Below are 20869 nucleotides of genomic sequence, written 5' to 3'. Positions count from 1 at the left end.
AAATTTAAAAATGAAAGTGAAAATTTTAAAACACAAAAACAAAATGAGGAACTGATACAAGTGAAAAGCCAAAAACAGTGTATTTAGGGATGCGCACGAGACGAGTCGAGACAGGATTTTCCTGACAAAATGCGCACGAGACACGGCTCTTCCAATACAAAAATATACATTTTTCGAGTCGAGACTTCACTTTTACAGCACATTTTCGAGACGAGACAGCCATAAATCTTGTCTCGTGCGCATCCCTAAAGGTATTTAAACTAAATAAATGGTAAACAAAGGATCAGTCGTTGGATCAGTCAATTGATCAGTCAAAACGGGCGTCGTAAGTCGATCTTGGATCCTTGTCAGTATGAACCTCAGCCTATACCATCAAACTTTCCTGTAAGTACTTTATTAATTATGCTAAGAAGCAACACATAAAAAGTTCGTGCATGGAGGTCTTCCTCCATGACAGGCGTAAACTGTTAAAATTTATAATTCCATATTAATTATTTTGTAACCTTTTTTTTCTATGTAACTTGTTTTAATAATAATCAAGATGCATCTAAAGTAGTATTATCTTTCTACCAAAAATAAACAATAAACAATATCCTACAATCATTGATTCAATTAGCATCAAATCTCTGTATTTTACAGTTACAAAACGAACTAATTTTATAACTATAGAATGTATGCGTGAACAATAATAATGAATAATTCTTGTTTTTGTAGGAACAGATTATTTATTTATTTATATGTAAAGAAAATTTGATTGTCAACTAGTAAACCCTTACGTGTAGAAACATGAGAGGATTACTACTTACGTAGAAGTCAAGGTCTTTAAGGTCTCCACCTGGTGCGGCGTAGTTATCTACAGCATCTGACAGGCTCACCAAACCAACTACAAACTACGGTTGTCAAAAGAGAAAAATATTAAAAACATGACTATCTACAATTCAAAATAACTTTAAACTCAAGGTTTAAGTAATAAGTCAAAGTAAATTCAAAATCAGAATGAATAAACATGGTCCTTACTAGCAGAAAAGATTTGCCGGGGAGCACTCTTAAAGCCGGGGGAGGATACTCTAAAACCACATATTAAGAAAGCCTATATTAAAGATATACCACATTGACTTGACACCTACTTTTTCCGTTCCAGGCGCTACTATCGGCTGAAGGAATTCCACTCCCTTTCGCTAAAGCTCTCTTGCTTAGCAACAACTGAACCCTTATTGGCTCAACGCATGAGTATGTCGATGGTGTGAGCTTTAGTTCGCATTTTTGCCACGGCTCAAGACATTTTGGGAGCACTATACATGTCTTACCTTTTTCTGAAGTACGCGCAACAAGACGTTCAACTTTGGGATGGCCACAAAGTTCCAGTTCCGGCGGAACCTCCGATTTGGATCCGAAAATTCCGTTTCTGGAACCGGATCTTAGGTACCAGTTCCAGATCTGGATCCGAAAACCTGCTGCCGGAACCGGATCTTACAGAACCGGATCGGTTCAGAGCTGAAAACCAGTTCCACCAGGAACCGGTTCCGGCCATTCCTAGTTCAATTCTCACTTATCTGTTTAAAGTTGGCAGTTACAGACACAAAGTACCGTTCCGAAAACCTGCTTCCGGAACCGGATCTTACAGAACCGGATCGCTTCAGTGCAGAAAACCGGTTCTACCAGGAACCGGTTCCGGCCATCCCTAGTTTAATTGTCACTTATCTGTTTAAAGTTGGCAGTTACAGACACTTATCTGTTTAACAAACAATATTAAAATATTTATTTAGTATTCTGAAACCATTTATCTCCCACTGCTGTTGTAGTACGTATTAATCTTATCTCTTCTGGGTGGGTATTCTCAGAGCTCCGGGGGCCACTAGTTCCCCGAAAACATCTCTTGAAAGAAATACTTGCCCTTACCAGCAAGGATAGCAAAACCAGGATAGTACAGAGACATTCCGTCCCTCTGCTCCTCAAGACGCTCAATTGCAGGAAACAGGAGACAAGAAATTTAAGAAGAGCAACCAAGTTTTATCATAGTTGAAAAAATTTCCAACAAAAGCCTTCATGTTTACAAAATCACAATGATTTAATATCAATCTAACTCAAACTATGTTCCTTGATTTCAAAGTTTGATGCTTATCAATGTTTTATACCTGTACTTTCCTGTGTTGATGCGATACTATCAATTTCAGCTAATTACGGTGATAGTATAACATAGAAACGAAAAAATAACGTGGTAGCAATTCTTGGTTGGACCATCGTTTTAAATAAGATCTTGACGGCTTCTTATTTTTTTTTCCGAAACGCAGTTCGCTTACCGGATATCAAGAGTTTATAATGCTTCAGCCGTACCTTTTATCTTCCCCATCTCCAGGTTTATTCCTTCTCCATCATCATTCTCAATAAAGCAGCTGTCCATATGCCCTGACATCAGTTACTCTTCACACTCGCTTCGGTTCACCTTTCATATCTTGACATATGTTACTTTTCACATTCGTTTCGCAAAGTAACATTGCTAAAGCAGCGTTCGATTTGTGGAATATGTAAAGCAGAATGGGGGGAAATCATGAACATTACGCAAAAATGATTAAAAAAGAATGGAAACTTTCGAAATGTGGGTGTGGAGAGAAAAGTAGATGGGTCGAGCGGAAAACAAATGAAACTGTATTAGAAATAATGAGGAGAAAAGAACAGTTTTAGATATTATTGACAAGAAGAAGCTAACCTGGTTGGAACATTGACTAAGAATGAACTGTATTAAGTGGGATGGGTATGGTAGAAGGAAAGAGAGGGAGGGGACGAAGGAGAATACAATTGATGGACGATATCAAAACAGAGAAATCGTAAGGCGAAAAGGGTAGCTGAACACCGTGGAGCACGGAAGATTCTCAGTTTCGGGAAGTGACCAGGCAATAATGGCAGAATACCGATGATGATAATGGTGATAATAAAGGAGTATGAATGATCTTGAATCATAATTTCTCGCTTGAGCATTTTCCACTTGATCTACCAGCCCCCTGTTGATTAGTAATCTTTGCTCTACTTGGACCATGCAAGTCAGCATTGTAGCAACATATTGTAATATTGCCACGTCCGTATGTCTTACTCCACACGATAGTTAGAGCGATTATTTTGGCTGAGTTTCGTTAACGTAGTCAATCCGTTAACATCGTAACGGGTAACGGTGAATTACATCCGTTCGTTAGTATATATCGTAACTTGAACGAAAGAAAATTTTTGAAACCGATTTATTGTATTAGATAACTAGAGCGATTATTTCGACTGAGATCGTTAATGGCGTTAATCCGTTAACATTGCAACGGGTAACGGTGTATTACGTTGGTCCGTTAGTCCACTTGGTAACTCTTAAACGAAAGCAAAATTTTAAATTCCGTGTTTTGCAATAAATAGCCAATGTTGCCAAGAGCAATACATTGGATAATGGACTCAATCAGTGGCGTATTTACGATTTTGTTTCGGGGGGCTTTGCTAACTTTCGGGAGGTTTTGCCTGAAAATGTGAAAATTCTGCAAGATATTTCATATACTTTACTATAGTAAGTAAGATTTCGGGGGGGGGGACTTAAGCCGGGAATCACCCCTCTGAAATACGCCACTAGAGTCAATCCATTAATACCTTCGCTTAACGATGAGCTTAGCGATAGCTATTCATATCTTATTTTCAACTATTGAAACGAAAGTAGTTGAAATCACATATCTCGCTGTTAGCTGGCAGCACGTTCCCCAGCTGTTGATGTCTACCGGACGAAATTGAAACTTCTATTGCTCATCCTTTTCATTCTCTACCGGAGTTCGTTCCTCTAACTTCAACCAAACGCAGTGCATATGCCAATTAAGTATCAAAACATTCGCACGATTTGATCACACAACTTCGACCATATGCTGAATTGAACGCCCATCTTGAAAAAGGGCATATAAGTAAAATAAAAAAAAAAGAAAAAAGAAAAGAAAGAAAAAAAGAAGGAGTGAAATCTTCTTTTAACGTCTCACAATTATGCTCTTTAGGCTAAGTGATACTATGATTAAGACAAGTGAATGATGATAAGAGAATTTGTGGGATGAGAATGTAGGAGAAAGCAGAAGTACCCCTAGCAAACTCACGGACACGATGTTGTTCATCACACATTCATTAAGTAAAATTACAAACTAAAATCTTAAACGCTTTGATAAACTTAAAAATTGTTGAAACAACATTGAAAAAAATGAAATTTTTGAGTTTTACATCCCACGGTTATGCCGGTTAGGCTAAAGGAGACGGTGATGATGAGAGGTGAATGAAATGGTGGAATGAATGAAGTGGGAGGAAACGGGAGAACCCCGAGAAAACCCACGCACACGGTGCTTGTCCATCACAAAGTTCACTTGGCGTGTTGAAAGAACATTCTAATAAGAGTAAGGAAATAAAATTATTTTTCAATCAATACTTGTTGGGAACGAGAAAAAATGGTATGGATCTAAAAAGAAAGAAAATAGAAGTAGCGCAGAAACTGAAGCATGAAATATGTAGGGAAATAGAAGGAAATCATATCGAAAAGGAGAAAACAAAAAGAATGCGGAAATAAAAGTAGATGGAATAAGAGGATTAGGAAACGAAAAAATGAAATAGTAAAAAAAACGGAAGAAATGGAGAAACATAGAAAATATAGAACACAGAACAATAATTTTAGGGAAACCAAAAACAGATCGAAAAATTGCAATCATGGACAATAATTAGTTTTTGGATCAGAGGCCACATAATTTTTGAACGGCCCTTAAATCGAGTTTTCGTATTTCCTATGGAATAAGCACATCATACTGAGTTAAGTGATAGTTTTTTTTTTTTTTTTTTTGCTACTATTATGTAGTTCTCCAGATATAAAACCTACAAGAAAATTTTTGCGAGAAATGTATTGGATCTTTTGATACAAAAATTCAAAATAGGAAGATATATGTAATATATATAAATAAATATAATAAAGGAAGCTAAAGTAAATAAAAGAAAACTTTAAAAAATTGAGGGGAAAGTATAAAGGAATAATATCTAACAGCAAGCAAAAGATAGAAGATAAGTCAAGATTGACATTAATGAAATAAATAAAATAAAATAAATGGATTCAAATAAAATATAAGATAAATAAAGGTAAATAAAAATTAAAATAAATTGAAGACAAGAATTTTAGGAATGATCCAAAAATGGATTAAAAGATTGAAATCCGGTGCAATAATTAGTTTTTGGATAAAAGGCCACAAACTTTCTGAACTGACCCTAAATCGAGTTTTCGTATTTTTTTACGGAATAAGAACATTATACCGAGTTAAGTGTTAGCTTGAGTTTTTCTATACTATATATAGAGCTCCAGATATGAGGCCTACAAGAAACTTTTTGGCCGAAATATATTGGATCTTTTGATCCAATAAATTGAAGAAAATGGAAAAAGAAAAGCGGAGACAAATTTAAAATAAAATTGAAGAGATAATGAAGATAGCAAAACTAAAAGTAATAAAGAAACTTACAGAAAAGAGGAATGGAATGAATAAATAAAAATATTAATTAAATTAACATAACAAAGCACTGTTTTCGAGTTTATTACCTCTTTCAGTATCGAGACGCAGTGAGATATTTAACCGGACTTTAGTAGAAACTCCAACCTTGAGGGGAAAAGCAGATGAGGATAAAATTAAATAGAGAAAGAAGAAAACAATAAATTTGAGGAAATACAACGAAGAAAAATCAAGAAAGTAAAAAGAAGATGAAAGGAAAACATACTTTAAGTGGTAATAAAGTTGCAACTTCACTTTTTACTGCTAACTTTTCAATGAAAAAGAAAGTAACGATAATGCGATATTTGCATTCCGTTGAATGTGTGTCTGTTCCAGAGGAAAGTTATGGTTTCTACTGGTTTTACTTTTTAATACTTACTGCAACAACAACAGCAGTGTTCATGATGGAGCTTCTGAGAGTCTTGTGCACCGAAGAGTCAAGCGGAACCTGCTATTATATACCATAAACAGACATAATTGAAATTCTTTATTCAATCACTTCCTACTTCATGATGAATTCTTCTGTCAAAAGTTTGATTTTAAAGAGAGATGAGAATTTACGAATACTTTATTAATTATTGGGTTGTATCTGTTTCTTTTGCGAGTTAATTGCATGGAATTGTTTCACTTGGAGCAAGTAATGCAGAACAAACACGAACATTTTCATTTTTATTTAAATGCTGTAATTGTTGAATAAATTATTTTACGTATTTATATCTTGTAATTGATCAGAAGATGAAAATTGTTTGCGTGAATGAGATATAGTCATGTTCCATGCGTCTTAAACGCCAAAAAATATCTTCACTTTTTTTTATCACATCCATGAAAAAAGATTTGTCTAAAGTACGATACTCTGGAACACTTATTGGAAAGAATCACCGAGTCATCTGGGTCACTTGGTTCATGTTTTTCGTCTGAATCATCAGGTTATTGATGAGTATATCATCTCCCACCCGGTAACTTGGTCTGAATCGGTGACACGGAACCAGCCGAAATCACATTATTGCAAAATTTTAAAATGCATGAACAATAAAGCTCATTATTTGAGCTCTCGCGGTGGCTCAATGGCTAGTGATGGGTAAATTCCCGGGAAGACATTTTTAGGGAATATTCCCTGGGAAGATTTCCAGGAAGATTCTCAAAATGGAATTTTTTCCGGGAATTTATGTACAATCACAAAGAAAATTGCATTCTATTAATATATTATGATTTCAAAGTTAAATTCGTTTTTATCACAGTATATTATTACAATTGTTTCCAGAGGATTTTTTAAAATGTATATTCTGAACGGTACTATGTTACTTAATTAATATTTTATTATATTTAGAGAGTACGCATAAATCTATATTTACTTACAATATGTTCTATGAAAGTAAATATGTGGAAAAAATGGTATAGTAAGTCCACATATTTTTACACCGCTAAACAGCTGAAATTTATAAGTAAGTGGATTTTCTAAACTTCACTCTACTACTGATATTATAAACATATTAACTTTTTAAATGTTATAAACAAATTAGATTGGGCAACTGCCAGAACATACATGTCTCACCAATTTATCAACATCTGCGCATACATATTTATGTTCACAATATTTCCAAGACACTGACTCATCTTTATAATTTAGCACGTAACATTGCCACACACGACCTTTCTTCCTACCTATTTCTCAAAATGTCATGCATTAATTCACATGTAAGAGAAGTTGAAGTACCTTTTCAGAAATTCGAGTCAGAGACAGGAGACAGACCGACTTCTATTACTAACGGTGTTCGGAGTGTATTAATAGTACTTTATTTCTATTTGTACATAATTTGTACATTACTTTACAAACTGGTTCCTTTAGATCATTTGTAAATTAGTACTTAGCTACTTTTTAGTGCAAATGGAAATGGAACTAATTAATCATATGATTAGTTATATAAAGTACAGTCAACGAATTTTATTTTTTTAACCGCCAAATTATTAAAAGCCTAGAAGTAAATCATAACAAATGAAAATAAAGTAATTAGTCATACGGTTCTTATAATTTGGAAGATAAAATTTTTAAAAAATGGAAATAAATTCCTTCCCGGGAATTTACATGCTAGGGGAAAAACCCGGGAATATTCCCAATTTTTATTTTCCTTCGCACCGGGAATATTCCCACTGCTCATCACTATCAGTGGCCCAGGCGCTTACCTCTGATGTGTGGGGTCTTTGGTTCGATCACGGGCTAATTAAGTTTGTGGGGGACAATATCATGTCTGTGTGTTTACTCGGGGTTCTCCTATTTCCTCCCACATTCTCATTCCATCATCGATCATTCACTTCAAACTGAAATATTTCAATTTTTTTTATTATTCGAGTTCGAATATTCGCATGTTCGATTCGAGATGTGACGTTATTTCTTAATCATGACCCATTTGATCTAGCTATTGGAAATTTGTCATTCTACAGAACGTCCTGAAAAATGTAGACTTAACAGTTTAACATAGCACACACCCCCAACCAAAAATCAAATGTGAGTTTGTTATGCCAAAGAGAAAACACAGTCCCCTAATATGTGAACAGTTCATAAACGATAAATCCTTAAGTTATCACAAACTTTTTCACGAATGTTTACGAAAATACAAGGAGGGTGTGATGGAACGCATTACGAAACTCATGATTCGGAAGACCTGGAAGCAGTCAGGCCATGACACATCAGAGACGGTAATCTGGAGTGAAACTCTGACAAAACCTTGTCCCCAAGTGACCTGCTCTGACCCAAACAGACGATGACCCAGAGTGACTTAGTGACTGATGGGCCTGACGTATCATGAAGACGAAACGTCGTGATACACATAAAGAATATTTTTTAAGGTTATTAACGTAATTCTAACAAACATGGTTCTCTCCTCTTTCTTTTCTTTTTTTTACAAGGGCCATTTCATAAATAATGCACACTATTTTTTTGTGACGTATATTTATTGTTTGGAGAGGATCTCTTTACAGCCTTTCAATATAATCTCCCTGCTTAGCAATTAAGGAATCCCAACGTCCGGGTAGCTTCTATATTCTATCAAGGACACCATCTTTGTGATGTTGTCGAATGATTCGGATAACAGCTGCAGAAAGCTTTCCCAGACGTGGAAACCGACTTCCAGGCATGGAATATTGTTTCAACTTTGGGAACAGGTCATAATGTGTTGCATCCATGTCCAGACTGTAAGGAGCATGAGGTAACATTTTCAAAATTATTTGCAAAGTTTCTCACGCACAGCATTAGGTGTGTGTGGGCGAGCGTTGTTGTGGAGAATTAGTGGACCTGTCCTGAGCACCTGCGGTCGGCTTTTAAGCACTTTCCTACGCAGTTTCAGCAGGAATTCACTTCTTCCCCACTGCCGCATGGAAGTCTGTCTGTTATGATAATGCCTTGGTGACTGCAAGCAAAAATCATGGTTTTCTTAACCTTTGATTGAGATCGGCGACACTTTTTGGCCTTGGAGAAGACGGAGCTCTCCACTCATCGGATTTGATTTCAACTCCGGCTCAAAGTATCTGATCCACGTTTCATCAACAGCAATAATGTGACTCAGACAGTCCTCACCTTAAACGTCGAATCTTTGTTTCAGCGCTGTTGCATTGTCCAGACGTATCTGCTTCTGTTGAAGAGTCAAGAAGAGGAGACCCATCCTGCAGAAATTTTTCTCTTCTGTAAACCACTTGTCAGCATTTGGTATACTGATACAGATGGAATACCTGTGATGTCAGAAAGTTCTTCACATATCATGTGGTAGACAGAAAGAAAATGTATTGGAAAAGAGTAAATGATGTAAAAGTATTGGTACTCTATTAAATTGATATTGTTGTCGGTTTGCAAAGAAATAAATTTGCTAAAAGTTTCCTACTCGCTCCGATTACAACCCAAACGTTTCCATAAGAATAATATCAAGTTTTTACTTATTACTTTTAAGAAAATATTATATATAATTTGTTTATAATGGTGTGATATAGGGTCTGCAAGGTGCCTATTAATAGCTTATAAACGCAGGAGCATTTTCAAAATTACAGATGGTCAAAGTCTGAGATACGTGTTCGGCGTTTCGATGCTAATGAGTTTGGTTAGTTAATCCCGATTTTTTTATGCAGTCGGACCGATTTTTTTATGCAGTCGGATTAATCACGACGGTGAGAATGAAGGTATGAAAATGAAAAGGGTAAAGAGACACAAACTGCTGTTTCCGCGGGAATATTAAAAACGAGGGTAAACAATAACATTTTTGAATTCGAAACAGTTCTAGAATAGCGACTTAAGGGTTCGAACTTAACATAACGAATTAGAAGAGACTTTTTCAAAGGCTGATCACTACCAGTGGCGTTTTTTATTCCATTGACATTTGAAATGCTTCCAATCTGAAGGAATTTGTCGGGATCATTTCTCCATGGACTACTTGTATCGCTAGCGTATCTTTTTGTGTATTCGTATCTAGTTGTTATATATATATATATATATATATATATATATATATATATATGTGTGTGTGTGTGTGTGTGTGTGTGTTTAATACGTTAATTAATAATAAGTAACATTAAATTCAGAATTTCATTCATTGTGAAATTAAGTAATTACTGTAATATCAAAGATATTTAGTAGCCAAAGTATATTTTGGATTTTAAATACAAATATTAAACCTATTCTTCAGATACATCGATCAATATTGAGAGTTTCGCAAAGAATGCTTCTTCTGAATTTCTGTTATATTTCACAAAATATTATTTTACCCAAGGGCGCCCATCAGAGGGGGCAAGGTGGGGTGCTCGCCCCCCTAAGAGGAAATTGTACTTGGGAATATGGAAAACCCAACACAATTTTTACATTAGATACAACAAAATTTGAAACTATATTTGAAACGTCGCTTATACTTGCCCCTCCCCCTTGGAAACCACAACATGAGCGCCCTTGATTTTACCGTAAAAGAATCGAAATTAAAATGCTATTTGTTTGGTCATAGACATAATAAAAGTTCACAAGTTTGCAATTATTACTGGAAATTATGCTGTCACTCATTTCGAACATTTTGAAAGCACGTAGTTTCTAATGCATTGAAATTTCATTTCCTATCGATAGTATGAAACGTTCTAAATAGTTATAGATTTCCATAACTGTTCTTCAAATGGATCTGTATACCAAACAAAGGTAGTTTTGCCAAATTTAAGAAATAGTTCAAAATAATCTTCTTGAAAACAGGCTTTATTTGTAAAAGAGTACATATATAATGATTGCTTTTAGCTGTTGCAGTGATCTGTCCAAGCAGCTTGATAAAAATTCAGCGTAGCAATTTAACAAATATTCCCTCTCTTATGTGAAAAAAACTGGAAAAACTTGGTGACATTTGAATTGATATATACCTACATAACATAATATTCTTACCTCATTTGAAACGCCTGCTGGGCTCTCTTCTGCAGATAGGCAATGGACAGCACGGAGGTTCCAGACACATAAAGCTCGTCTCATCACATTTTTCATCAGTAGATGGGCAGGTAATACTTTCACACGGGTCGGGGCAATTCTCTGAAAGCAAAGAAGTAAATCTAAAAACAAAAGTTTATAAATCTAAAAACAAAAGTTTATAAAGTAAAAATAATACTATACATTGTAAGTTAAATTTATAAGGCACATTGACAGTTGTGTTGACGTAATACAGTTGGTAAATCGCAATCAAACGTGAAAATTAAGGTTTGTATTAAGCTAAAAAATTGTAAAATTTTATTAATATATAACTAATGCTATGGCCTATAGAACCCGAAGGTTTAATGCCGCGTTCACAAAAGCTCTCCATTGACTTCTCTTCTTAGCCCACTGGATATAGTTTCTACTTTGTATTCCTATTTCTGCGAGATCCATCTTAATATTGTCCTCCCATCTGCGCCCAGATCTTCCTAATGGTCGTTTTCCCATTCTTGTTCCAGTTAAGACTTTAAAAACGTTCCTACTTTCTTCCATTCTGGCTATGTGACCTGCTGACCTGAACCTTCTAGATTTGATTACCCTAACAATGTTTGGTAAACCGTATAAATTATGTAGGTAGTCGTTATAAAGTTTCCGCCATTCCTCATTTCCGTTTCTCTTGGGTCCAAATATTCGTCTCGGGATCTTGTTCTTAAATACTTTTAGCCTCCGTTCTTCCTTCAAAATAAAAGAAAATGTTCCGCAACCATACAGTTACTAATATACCGTAATTTTAATATAGGCCTGTTAAACTTTAGGATATTAACTTTGTATTTTAATATCAAACGTACTCCTAGTGTTTTGCTACATTGTATTTTAAGTACGAGATTATTGTAGCATATTTGCAAATGTTCGTTGTATTTCTTATGGTAAATATATACGTATGTGGTTAATACACTACTGAACGTTAAAAATTCAATACTAAGAAAGAGAAGAGATATGGTAAATAAAAAACTTCATTCGCAAATATGGGATAATTATCCTCCTCGTTCTATGTAGTGTTGTAATTGCGCCGTAAGTGCAATACAGAAAGTCGAGAAGTCAGCTTAGAGTTACAGAGGTGTTCCACTACAAAACTTGGAGAGGATGCGACGTTATATCCCTGCTGGAATACAGCAAAACCTGCTTTTTTGACATATTGTCGAACTCTATTAACTTAGTTAGGGGCAGTTTCTCGTATATGAGGCGTTGAATCATCATGGGGTAGACATGTTGAGTTAGAGAAAGATTAGATGAACGTGCAGTTGCGCGGTCGCGAATTATTTTGTTTGGCAGTACAGGAAAAGGATGACAACCTGGCCAAACACCTGATTCACACCGTTTCTGGTTAAACACTTGCTAATGTGAGCTAGTACGAAATTCAATGGCGCACATTCAACAGTGCTTTTTTACGGACCGCTGTGGTAACGAAAAATACAGTCGTCGTTGAACATGTTAGCACGATACCGCAACACATAGATGCTGGCATCATGATACTGCATACAGAAACTAGATTCGTCCAAGAAGAATGTTATGACATTAAGCTTTCTCTGTACAATATTTGCGGCATCATTACAGCCGCACAATCATCTAATGCTGTGAAGGTGAAATGACCAACATCAATGCGTCCCTTGCAAATATACAGTCAGACGACTACGAAATATTCGTCACTAAACAGTAAACTGAAAATCATGCTCCAGGGTTTGGAGATTTGGCTTTCTGATCTGCCATAGCCATGTACTCTTTGTCTACGGCTTCCTGAAGTTTTCGATTAGAGATTCACATCACTGCAGCTTGTAGCAGGATTGCCTTCGAGATCCGATTAGGAGAAGTATCGTGACGATATACGAGAACAGACTAAACTCTTGTAACAAAACAGATACATTTTCCAGAGGAAAACATCACTTTCAGGACACATTTTTGAGACCAGTCAGTCTCAACTCTTCTTTCGTGCCTCATTCAGTCCATCACGGTAACAATGTCGCAGAAGGACACTGGAAAGGTAGAAACGCTGTTCACCATCTCAACTGGGTGATTTAGAACAATTCGGACAATACTAAATGAAATACAATTTCTTGAATTCTTGGATCTAAATAGTACATACCTAAATGTAATGCGCTGTACTGATACTTTTATGTATACCATTGACAATAGTTTTTTTTTTTCAACTCCTCTCGAGATTTGCAGCGAAGACTCGTGTTTTGAGTTTTACAGAAAAGTAAAAAATTTATTTCAAATACAGAAACCTGAAGCAAATTAGATTTTTTAAGTTTTGGCCAGAGTAGGGCACAGGCCCCTGCTGGCCCACCGGGACACAGGGACATGTCCCGGTGCCCTCCGGAACATAACATTATATATAAAGGTACATTTTTTAATAATAAATTATTACGGTTATTATTGGTAAAGAACCCATAAGTACAGTGCGATCTTTACATAAGACGCACTTGCGAAAACATATCAAAGATAAACGGTTTCATTTATTCTTCTCTATGGCATAGTTCTGTACCATGAATACGTACTGTTACTGTTGGTAAAGAACTCATGAAGGGTACAGTGCGCCCTTTGCAAAGGCGCCCTTGCAAAACCACTCAAAGATAAACGGTTTAATTTTTCTGTATGGCACAGTTCTGTACAATGAATACATACTATTGGTGAAGAACCAGTAAAGAGTATAGTGCGCCCTTTACGTAATGCGCCCTTCTCATGTGATTATTCCTGTGTTTTTTAGAGCAGTATTGGAATAATCAATGCCTATTGTATTTCTAAAATATAGCTATATTGATTTATTTGTATATTTAGCTTCATTTTGTGTGACAAAAAAATCTTATAAGAACTAAAGAATGTTTAGAAGTTTTCACAGTTTAGCTATTTACGTTATTAAACAAACTTTGTGTTTTAATTAAGTTACACCCCGTATATATACAGGGTGTAACTTACTTAACATAAACCTAACGAGGTGACTCCTGACACGGATGTAAAATGAAAAGTACACACCAACCTCGGTGTATAAACGCCTCCTTTTGGCGCCTCGATCACGAAAATTTGTCGGAAAAATGTAAGAACACCCATAACTGGAGAACAAAACATCGGATCGAAGTCGGGTAAAAGAGAATGTCCATTATTTTTAGTCGTAGATCCCATTAGTGTACATTCGAATCTAGTGCAGTGGCGAAGCAAGGGTGCCTCCCAAAGAAACTGGAGTACTGCTTCGACTTTTTTATCAGACGTTGAATGAGGGCAATGAATAACAATCAAGTACAAGATTTCAGCAATCAAAAGTAATACTACATCGTTCAAACGAGAACACTTAGAATTCGAAAGAAAGAGAGATACACATGTGTGATTGATCTATTTCGTCTCAGCACAGAATAAACTCTCGGGAGAATAATATAAACGAAAAGAAGTCTTTAACGTATCGCGGTTATATCTTCTAGGCTATTGATAACTAACTAACTAACTAACTCTATGGCCTATGGAACCCGGAGGTTCAATGCCGCGTTCACAAAAGCTATCCACTGACTTCTATTCTTAGCTAACTGCATCCAGTTTCTACTTTGTATTTCAATCTCTGCGAGATCCATCTTAATATTGTCCTCCCATCTGCGCCTAGGTATTCCTAATGGTCGTTTTCCGATTGGTCTTCCAGTCAAGACTTTGAAAGCGTTTCTACTTTCTTCCATTCTAGCTACATGGCCCGCCCACCTAAGCCTCCTGGATTTGACGACCCTAACAATGTTGGGTAAACCATATAAATTATATAGTTCCTCGTTATGAAGTTTCCGCCATCCCCCATTCCCGTTCCTCCTGGGTCCGAATATTCGTCTAAGGATCTTATTCTCAACTACTTTCAGTCTATGTTCTGCCCTCAGAGTAAGCGACCATGTTTCGCAACCATACAGAACAACAGCCATGATTATCGTTTTGTATATTTTAAGCTTCAAATTCCTCGACAGAATTCGCGACGACTAGAGATTTTAAACCGAATAGTAACACGAATTCCCCGCTTTTAGTAGACATTTAATTTCTCCGTGGATATGATTTTCCTCAGTTAATATTGATCCTAGATATTTGAAACTATCCACTTTATCAAAAGTATTATTTAATATTTTAACGCATCCATAATTTGCTGTATTCTGGTCCCGACGTACTTCCATGTATATAGTTTTCTCTGCATTTACTTCTAAACCGATGTCCCTGCAAGCGTTTAATAAGATCTCTGCATTTCTTTCTATTGTTCTCCTATCATCACCTATTAAATTTACATCATCAGCATATGCCATAACCTGGTGAATACCGTTCAACTGTAGGCCCTGGTTGCTATCTTTGATTTTCCTTATAGCGTATTCCAGAACGAAATTAAATAATAATGGCGACAACGCATCTCCTTTTTTCAGGCCATTTTCGATGTGAAAGCTCGTGGACAAAAATTTTCCTACCCGGACTTTACTTTGGGATTCATTTATACATATCTTAATTAATCTAATTAGCCTTCTCGGTATTCTAATTAGCCTTCTCGGTAGCCTTCTATAAGAATGTTGTATAATGTTTCTCTCCTAACCGAGTCGTACGCCTTTCTAAAATCAATAAATAGTTGATATACCGGTGTATTGTGTTCCCACTTTTTTTGAGTATTTGGCGAATGGTAAATATTTGGTCGATAGTTGATCGATTTCGTCTAAATCCGCAGTGATAATCTCCAATAATTTCATCTGCGTGTGGGGTCAGTCTTGCTGATGGAATATTTGAAAGGATTTTATAGAATGTTGACAAGAGAAATGTCTCGATAATTATCACAGTCAGTTTTGTCGCCTTCCTTGTGAATTGGAACAATGATTGATTCTTTCCACTCTTGCGGCATTTCTTCTTTGTTCCAGATAAGGAGAATGAGTTTGTGTATCTTGTTCTACAATTTTTCGCCTCCAGCTAAAATTAACTCAGCTGGAATTTCATCTACACCCGGAGATTTGTGTTTCTTTAATTTCTTTATAGCGGTTTCTACTTCTATTCGGTTGGGTTCTGGAATATACGGTTCTGCGGTGTGTACACTGAGAAAAATCCATTATCCGGACAGCGGTATATTGTACAAATACAAGGATTCGTTATGTTTACTAAGGAAATCTGTACGGAGCGTACTTTATCCATATACTACATAGGTACTGCCTTTTACCCGCTTAGATATTACATCATGTCTCTGCAGGATGTCTGATATCTAACAATCTTCTGTATTTTACATACGTATACGTATGTTAAATACTTCAGCTATACGTTATATACGTCCATCTGTGTGTAAGATCCAGACCGCCTATAGACACTCTTTCTTTCGCCATGGCTGACGTCATTGAACTACCGTCTTTTGCTTGCGAAACGAGGTTGTTTACAAACGGAACAGAAGAGAGGAAGGAAACCTGGGAAGCCTGGGTAAGTACAATAGTTAACTATTACTTTAGTTAAATATTCCCATTAATTATATATTCTTTTAGTGTAACTTGCTTTAATATAGTACTAAGTAAGTAATGTAGTTTATGACTACAATTCTTACTATTGTAACTCGTAAATGATTGAGGAGAATGGAATGGGTGAATCTGAATTTTGAAAAAACTTTGAATATTAATGTTTTGAAACATATTATGTTTCAAGGTAGCAAAATGAATGTTATGTGTTTATTCATTCCATTTTATATGTGACGATTTATTACTTGGTGCAGATTTACTACAGGACTGCTTAACATAATTGCTAATAAACCGTTTTCAGCGCGGAAATTTCCTTGTGTAGTGAAGATTTAGGATTTAGATTTCTGGGCTTTCGGCATCAATGGCCTTGTTACCCCATATGAGGGATGACTTTCCTCGGCGAGTACACTATCCGGGGAAAGGAAGGGAAGAAAGGATTGGGGAAGGAAGAAAACGGCCTGGGACCTATATGTTAGGTACCACTCCGGCATTTGCCTGCTGTGAATGAGGAAAACCCAAGGAAACCTCATTCAGGATGGCTGGACTTAAAATCTTTTGATACTTTTTCGACCGAGTTCTCCCCCGGGATCGAACCCGGAACCGTTCGCACCGAAGGTGAGAGCGCTAGCGACTACCCTACGCGGGGCCACTTGTGTAGTCTAGAAAACTCATTTTTACTAGGATATTTGCAAAAATTTTTTTTTTTTTTTTTTTTTTGCTTTTAGTTTAACGCCCCATGATTGTACATCAATGTAAGAGAGAAGGTGACAATGAGATACATGATAATGGTGGAATCAAGAAAATGTAAGGAAACTGGAAAGTCTTAAGAATAACCACACCTACAGTGTTCACCAAAAGGCTATTTGTCGGGAGCAGGAATCGAACCAGGGACCTAACGCGTCAGAGGTAAGCGCTCTACTACAAAGCTTTCTTTTGTTTAAAGAACTTGTTTACATTGAAATATATATATTTTACGAAGATACTAACATATTTTACAGCCTCACTGAAATTTAAAAAAAAAAAAGTAGTCAGGGAGAGTTTACTTGTCAGATTTTTATTTTTTAATTTAATTTATTTTTATTTTTATTTATTTTTGCTTTGTTATGTTCCCTAGTTAATTAATGTTTGGGTTACTGAAAATTAAAACCTTTTTAGTATTATTGTTATGTCATCACTTTGGAACCAAAAAAGTTAGATTTTTTTTCTTGTGTTTTCATATAGGAAGTTGGTAAGTTTGTGCCTTAGCATTGGTTTGGTTTCTAGAACGTAATTGAACGTCATGTTGAGTTGAGTCTTGGCGGGTTTCGAGTTCGTGAAGTGTCAGGCACTGCTTGTGCCCCTGTCTTCTGTCTGTGATGTTTCCTGGCTTTGGGCTGTGAGGTATTTATGTTGAGGAGTACCAACGCAGGCCGCGTGATATACAGGTAGCTTCAACAGCTACGAGTGCCAGATGTTCATCTTTCGTTACGGCGTGACTAATGCAGTATAGTACTAGGTTCAAATTCTATGGGTGGTAAAAATGGTCGTGGTGTGGTAAGAAATACAACGTAATTGTTATTAGTTTATTAGTGTTTCTTCATAGTATAGTTTCACTATTTCTAGAAGGAATTAAGTATTAACGAAGTAATAAATAAGCAAAAGCACACTTTGATTGGCGTTAACTATTTCTCATACTCCATTGAGAATGTTTTGATCCTCAGTTGCGCAAACATCCAGTGTGCGTTTTTTTGTTTGCTTACACTGCCTTATAGATGAGCTCCCTCGTGGCTAAGTGGTTAGTGAACACGCCTTTGGCGTGGGACACCCGGGTTCGATTCCCGGCCGGGGGCCGCGGTGGCTCAGTGGTAGAAGGTTCACCTCTGGTGCTTGGGGTCCCGGGTTCGATCCCAGCCCCGCCAAGTGAACCTTGTGGTGGACAAACACCGTGTGCGTGGGTTTTCTCGGGGTTCTCCCGTTTCCTCCCACTTTCTTCATTCCACTATTTAATTCATTACTCATCACCGTCTCCATTAGCCTAACCATCATAACCGTAGGACATAAAACTCAAAGATTTCATTTCATTTTTTCGATTCCCGGCCGGAGCTTATGTGGTTCGGATTCCACGTTAATCTGTAGGTCCACGTCTCATACAGCCTTGCTGCTGAAAGGAACGTTAAAATCAAATCAGCACTGTTTTACAGATGCAATTGTTCGATTCCGAGTTCGAATGAAGCTTTTTACGGGCAGGGGGCGACTTTTATATATACAATCCAAGGATTTTAGTTATTAGTCAGTGATGCAATATATAGACCTATATATATTACAAAATTGAAAGTGACTATGTTTGTGACTCTTAATCTCTTAAGAGCTGCGGTGGCTCAGTGGTAGAGCGTTCACCTCCGGTACTTGGGGTCCCGGGTTCGATCCCAGCCCCCGTCAAATGAACTTTGTGATGGACAAACACCTTGTGCGTGGGTTTCCTCGGGGTTCTCCCGTTTCCTTCCACTTTCTTCATTCCACCTTTCATTCATTGCTTATCATCAGCGTCTCCTTTAGCCTAACCGGCATAACTGTGGGACGTAAAACTCAAAGGTTTCATTTCATTTTTTCTTAATCTCTTTGGAATCTTGTACTTAGGTTCACAGCGGAAGCGACGAAATAACTCGACTCATCCATTGTAGCTCTCTTCGCAACCAGTTTCCAAAATGTTGGCAATAAGTTTGCGAAACGGGATATGACGACTCCAATTTTGGGTGAAAAGTCGCTATAAAAAATAATAGAGAAATTCATTGTCTATAAGCATTGTTTTAAAGTTGTAGATGTAAACTAAACAATATGTTCTACTCACTGGCGCAAATCCGTGGGGGGGGGATGACGGATACATGTCCCCTCCAATCTTGGAACTGAGGGGGACTTCTCCCCAATAATCCGATTTGAAATGTGTTTTTTGGGAGAAATTTGATTATTTTTGTCCGATTGCTACAAAGGAACGTGAGATAAAATAGATGTCCCCCAGAATAAGCCTCAAATCTGCAGCCTCCCAACGCTGAAAACAACTCTGATCCTCCACAACATTGTTTTTCAACTTCATAAGTATTTTGGACATCGTCAAAAAAAAGTATGGTAACGGTCTTACCCCCCCCCCTCCCAATGTTGAAGACAGATTTGCGCCGCTGGTTCTACTCACATCTTTGTAAATAGGGCGCAACCAATCCTTTAATTCAGGGATCATTTTTTTGTAAAAGAAAAAGTGCAGAATAATTAAAAGACCCCAAAGGACATATATAACAAACATCTTCTTCGCCTTTATTCACGCAATCTATAGCTAATCTTGTTGCTATCGGTAATGATGTATTACGTGTGTCTCTCAACGGAAACTCTGCGAACTAAAGGACATCAAGTTTGTAGTTGTTCTTCGTTAGAGGGCAAGGGTAACATAATGCAGGATTGTGGGGCAGTGAGTATGCTGTATTTCCAAACTCTTCATCAGTTGCGCTGATTAAAACAAACAAACAGAAAAAAAGAACGTAAAAACTGTTTTGAACTAATAATGCTTCTCTACAGATGAACATTTTGTTTGGAGCAGAAAGTCGCTAAATGTGTAAGTAGGTAAATCGTCATTTAAAAATCACCCAAAAAAGTCTCCAATCGGAAAAAAATATTTTTTGTCGCTATCGTAGGGCGACCATACGTCCCGTTTTGACCGGGACAGTCCCGTTTTAGTGGCGTGTCCCGGCCGTCCCGTCAGTAGATGGAAAAAGTAGTATTCGTCCCGTTCTATGTAAATGAAAGAAGTAAATAACAAACCCAGTATCTTTACTCCTTTTAAAAGTATTAATAATTAATAATAACAAAGAGGCAAAAATTGAACTGAAATTCCCTATATTAAACATACTCTATAGTTCGCAGTACTGCTCGAAAGGCAGCAGAGGTTTTAGCAGTTGGTTGTGTGTTGAACAAATTTCAACGTGTCTTTCCTTTTTCATAAGTACCCGTTCTGTAACAAAGAGAGAGAGGAGGAAATCTGATATCAAGGCACTGATAAGAACAAAGGTAGATCTAAAAGTCTAGGGTTGCAAGAACCTGTCCCGTTTTTAACTGAAAATTTTATGGTCAACCTACGCTATCGTTGAGGTCGAATTCCCCTTATTTAGCGACTTTACCCAAAATTGGCTACATTGACCCCCACCGAACAACCAGGGTTGAATTCAGGGGGTAGCCCGGGGGGAATCTCCCCCCCGAAGAAAATTCATTCCCCCCCGGAGAAACTCCCAAAATTTCAGTCACAAAATGTAGAAATTACTTCACCCAATTATTTGCTTTTCTGTCCGTGTACGTGCAGACGAAATCCGATCTCTCAATATACATATAAATGACGCAGACCCATTCTATATAAATGTTAACATGTAACATCTAAGATAGAATACCAAATAGTGAATAAAACTTGTATTTCTTAACGCTATGAC

At 36.8% G+C, this 20869-nt stretch overlaps 1 protein-coding gene across 1 annotated transcript in view; it reads right to left on the bottom strand.

The window, feature by feature from the left end:
* Nucleotides 1-20869, bottom strand: part of LOC145691558 (pupal cuticle protein Edg-84A-like) — a gene marked incomplete in the record, with an annotated part of 63757 nt that overhangs the window by 11294 nt on the left and 31594 nt on the right. Inside the window, 2 exon segments of the mRNA XM_081766964.1 lie at nt 807-890; nt 10918-11058. Of these exon segments, the coding sequence (XP_081623090.1) occupies nt 807-890; nt 10918-11058 (225 nt within the window).

This window comes from Thermobia domestica, chromosome 8, assembly GCF_964235325.1.
Source record: "Thermobia domestica chromosome 8, izTheDome1.hap1.1, whole genome shotgun sequence".
Lineage (NCBI taxonomy): Eukaryota > Metazoa > Arthropoda > Insecta > Zygentoma > Lepismatidae > Thermobia > Thermobia domestica.
This window is presented reverse-complemented; position numbering and strand designations above follow the sequence as displayed.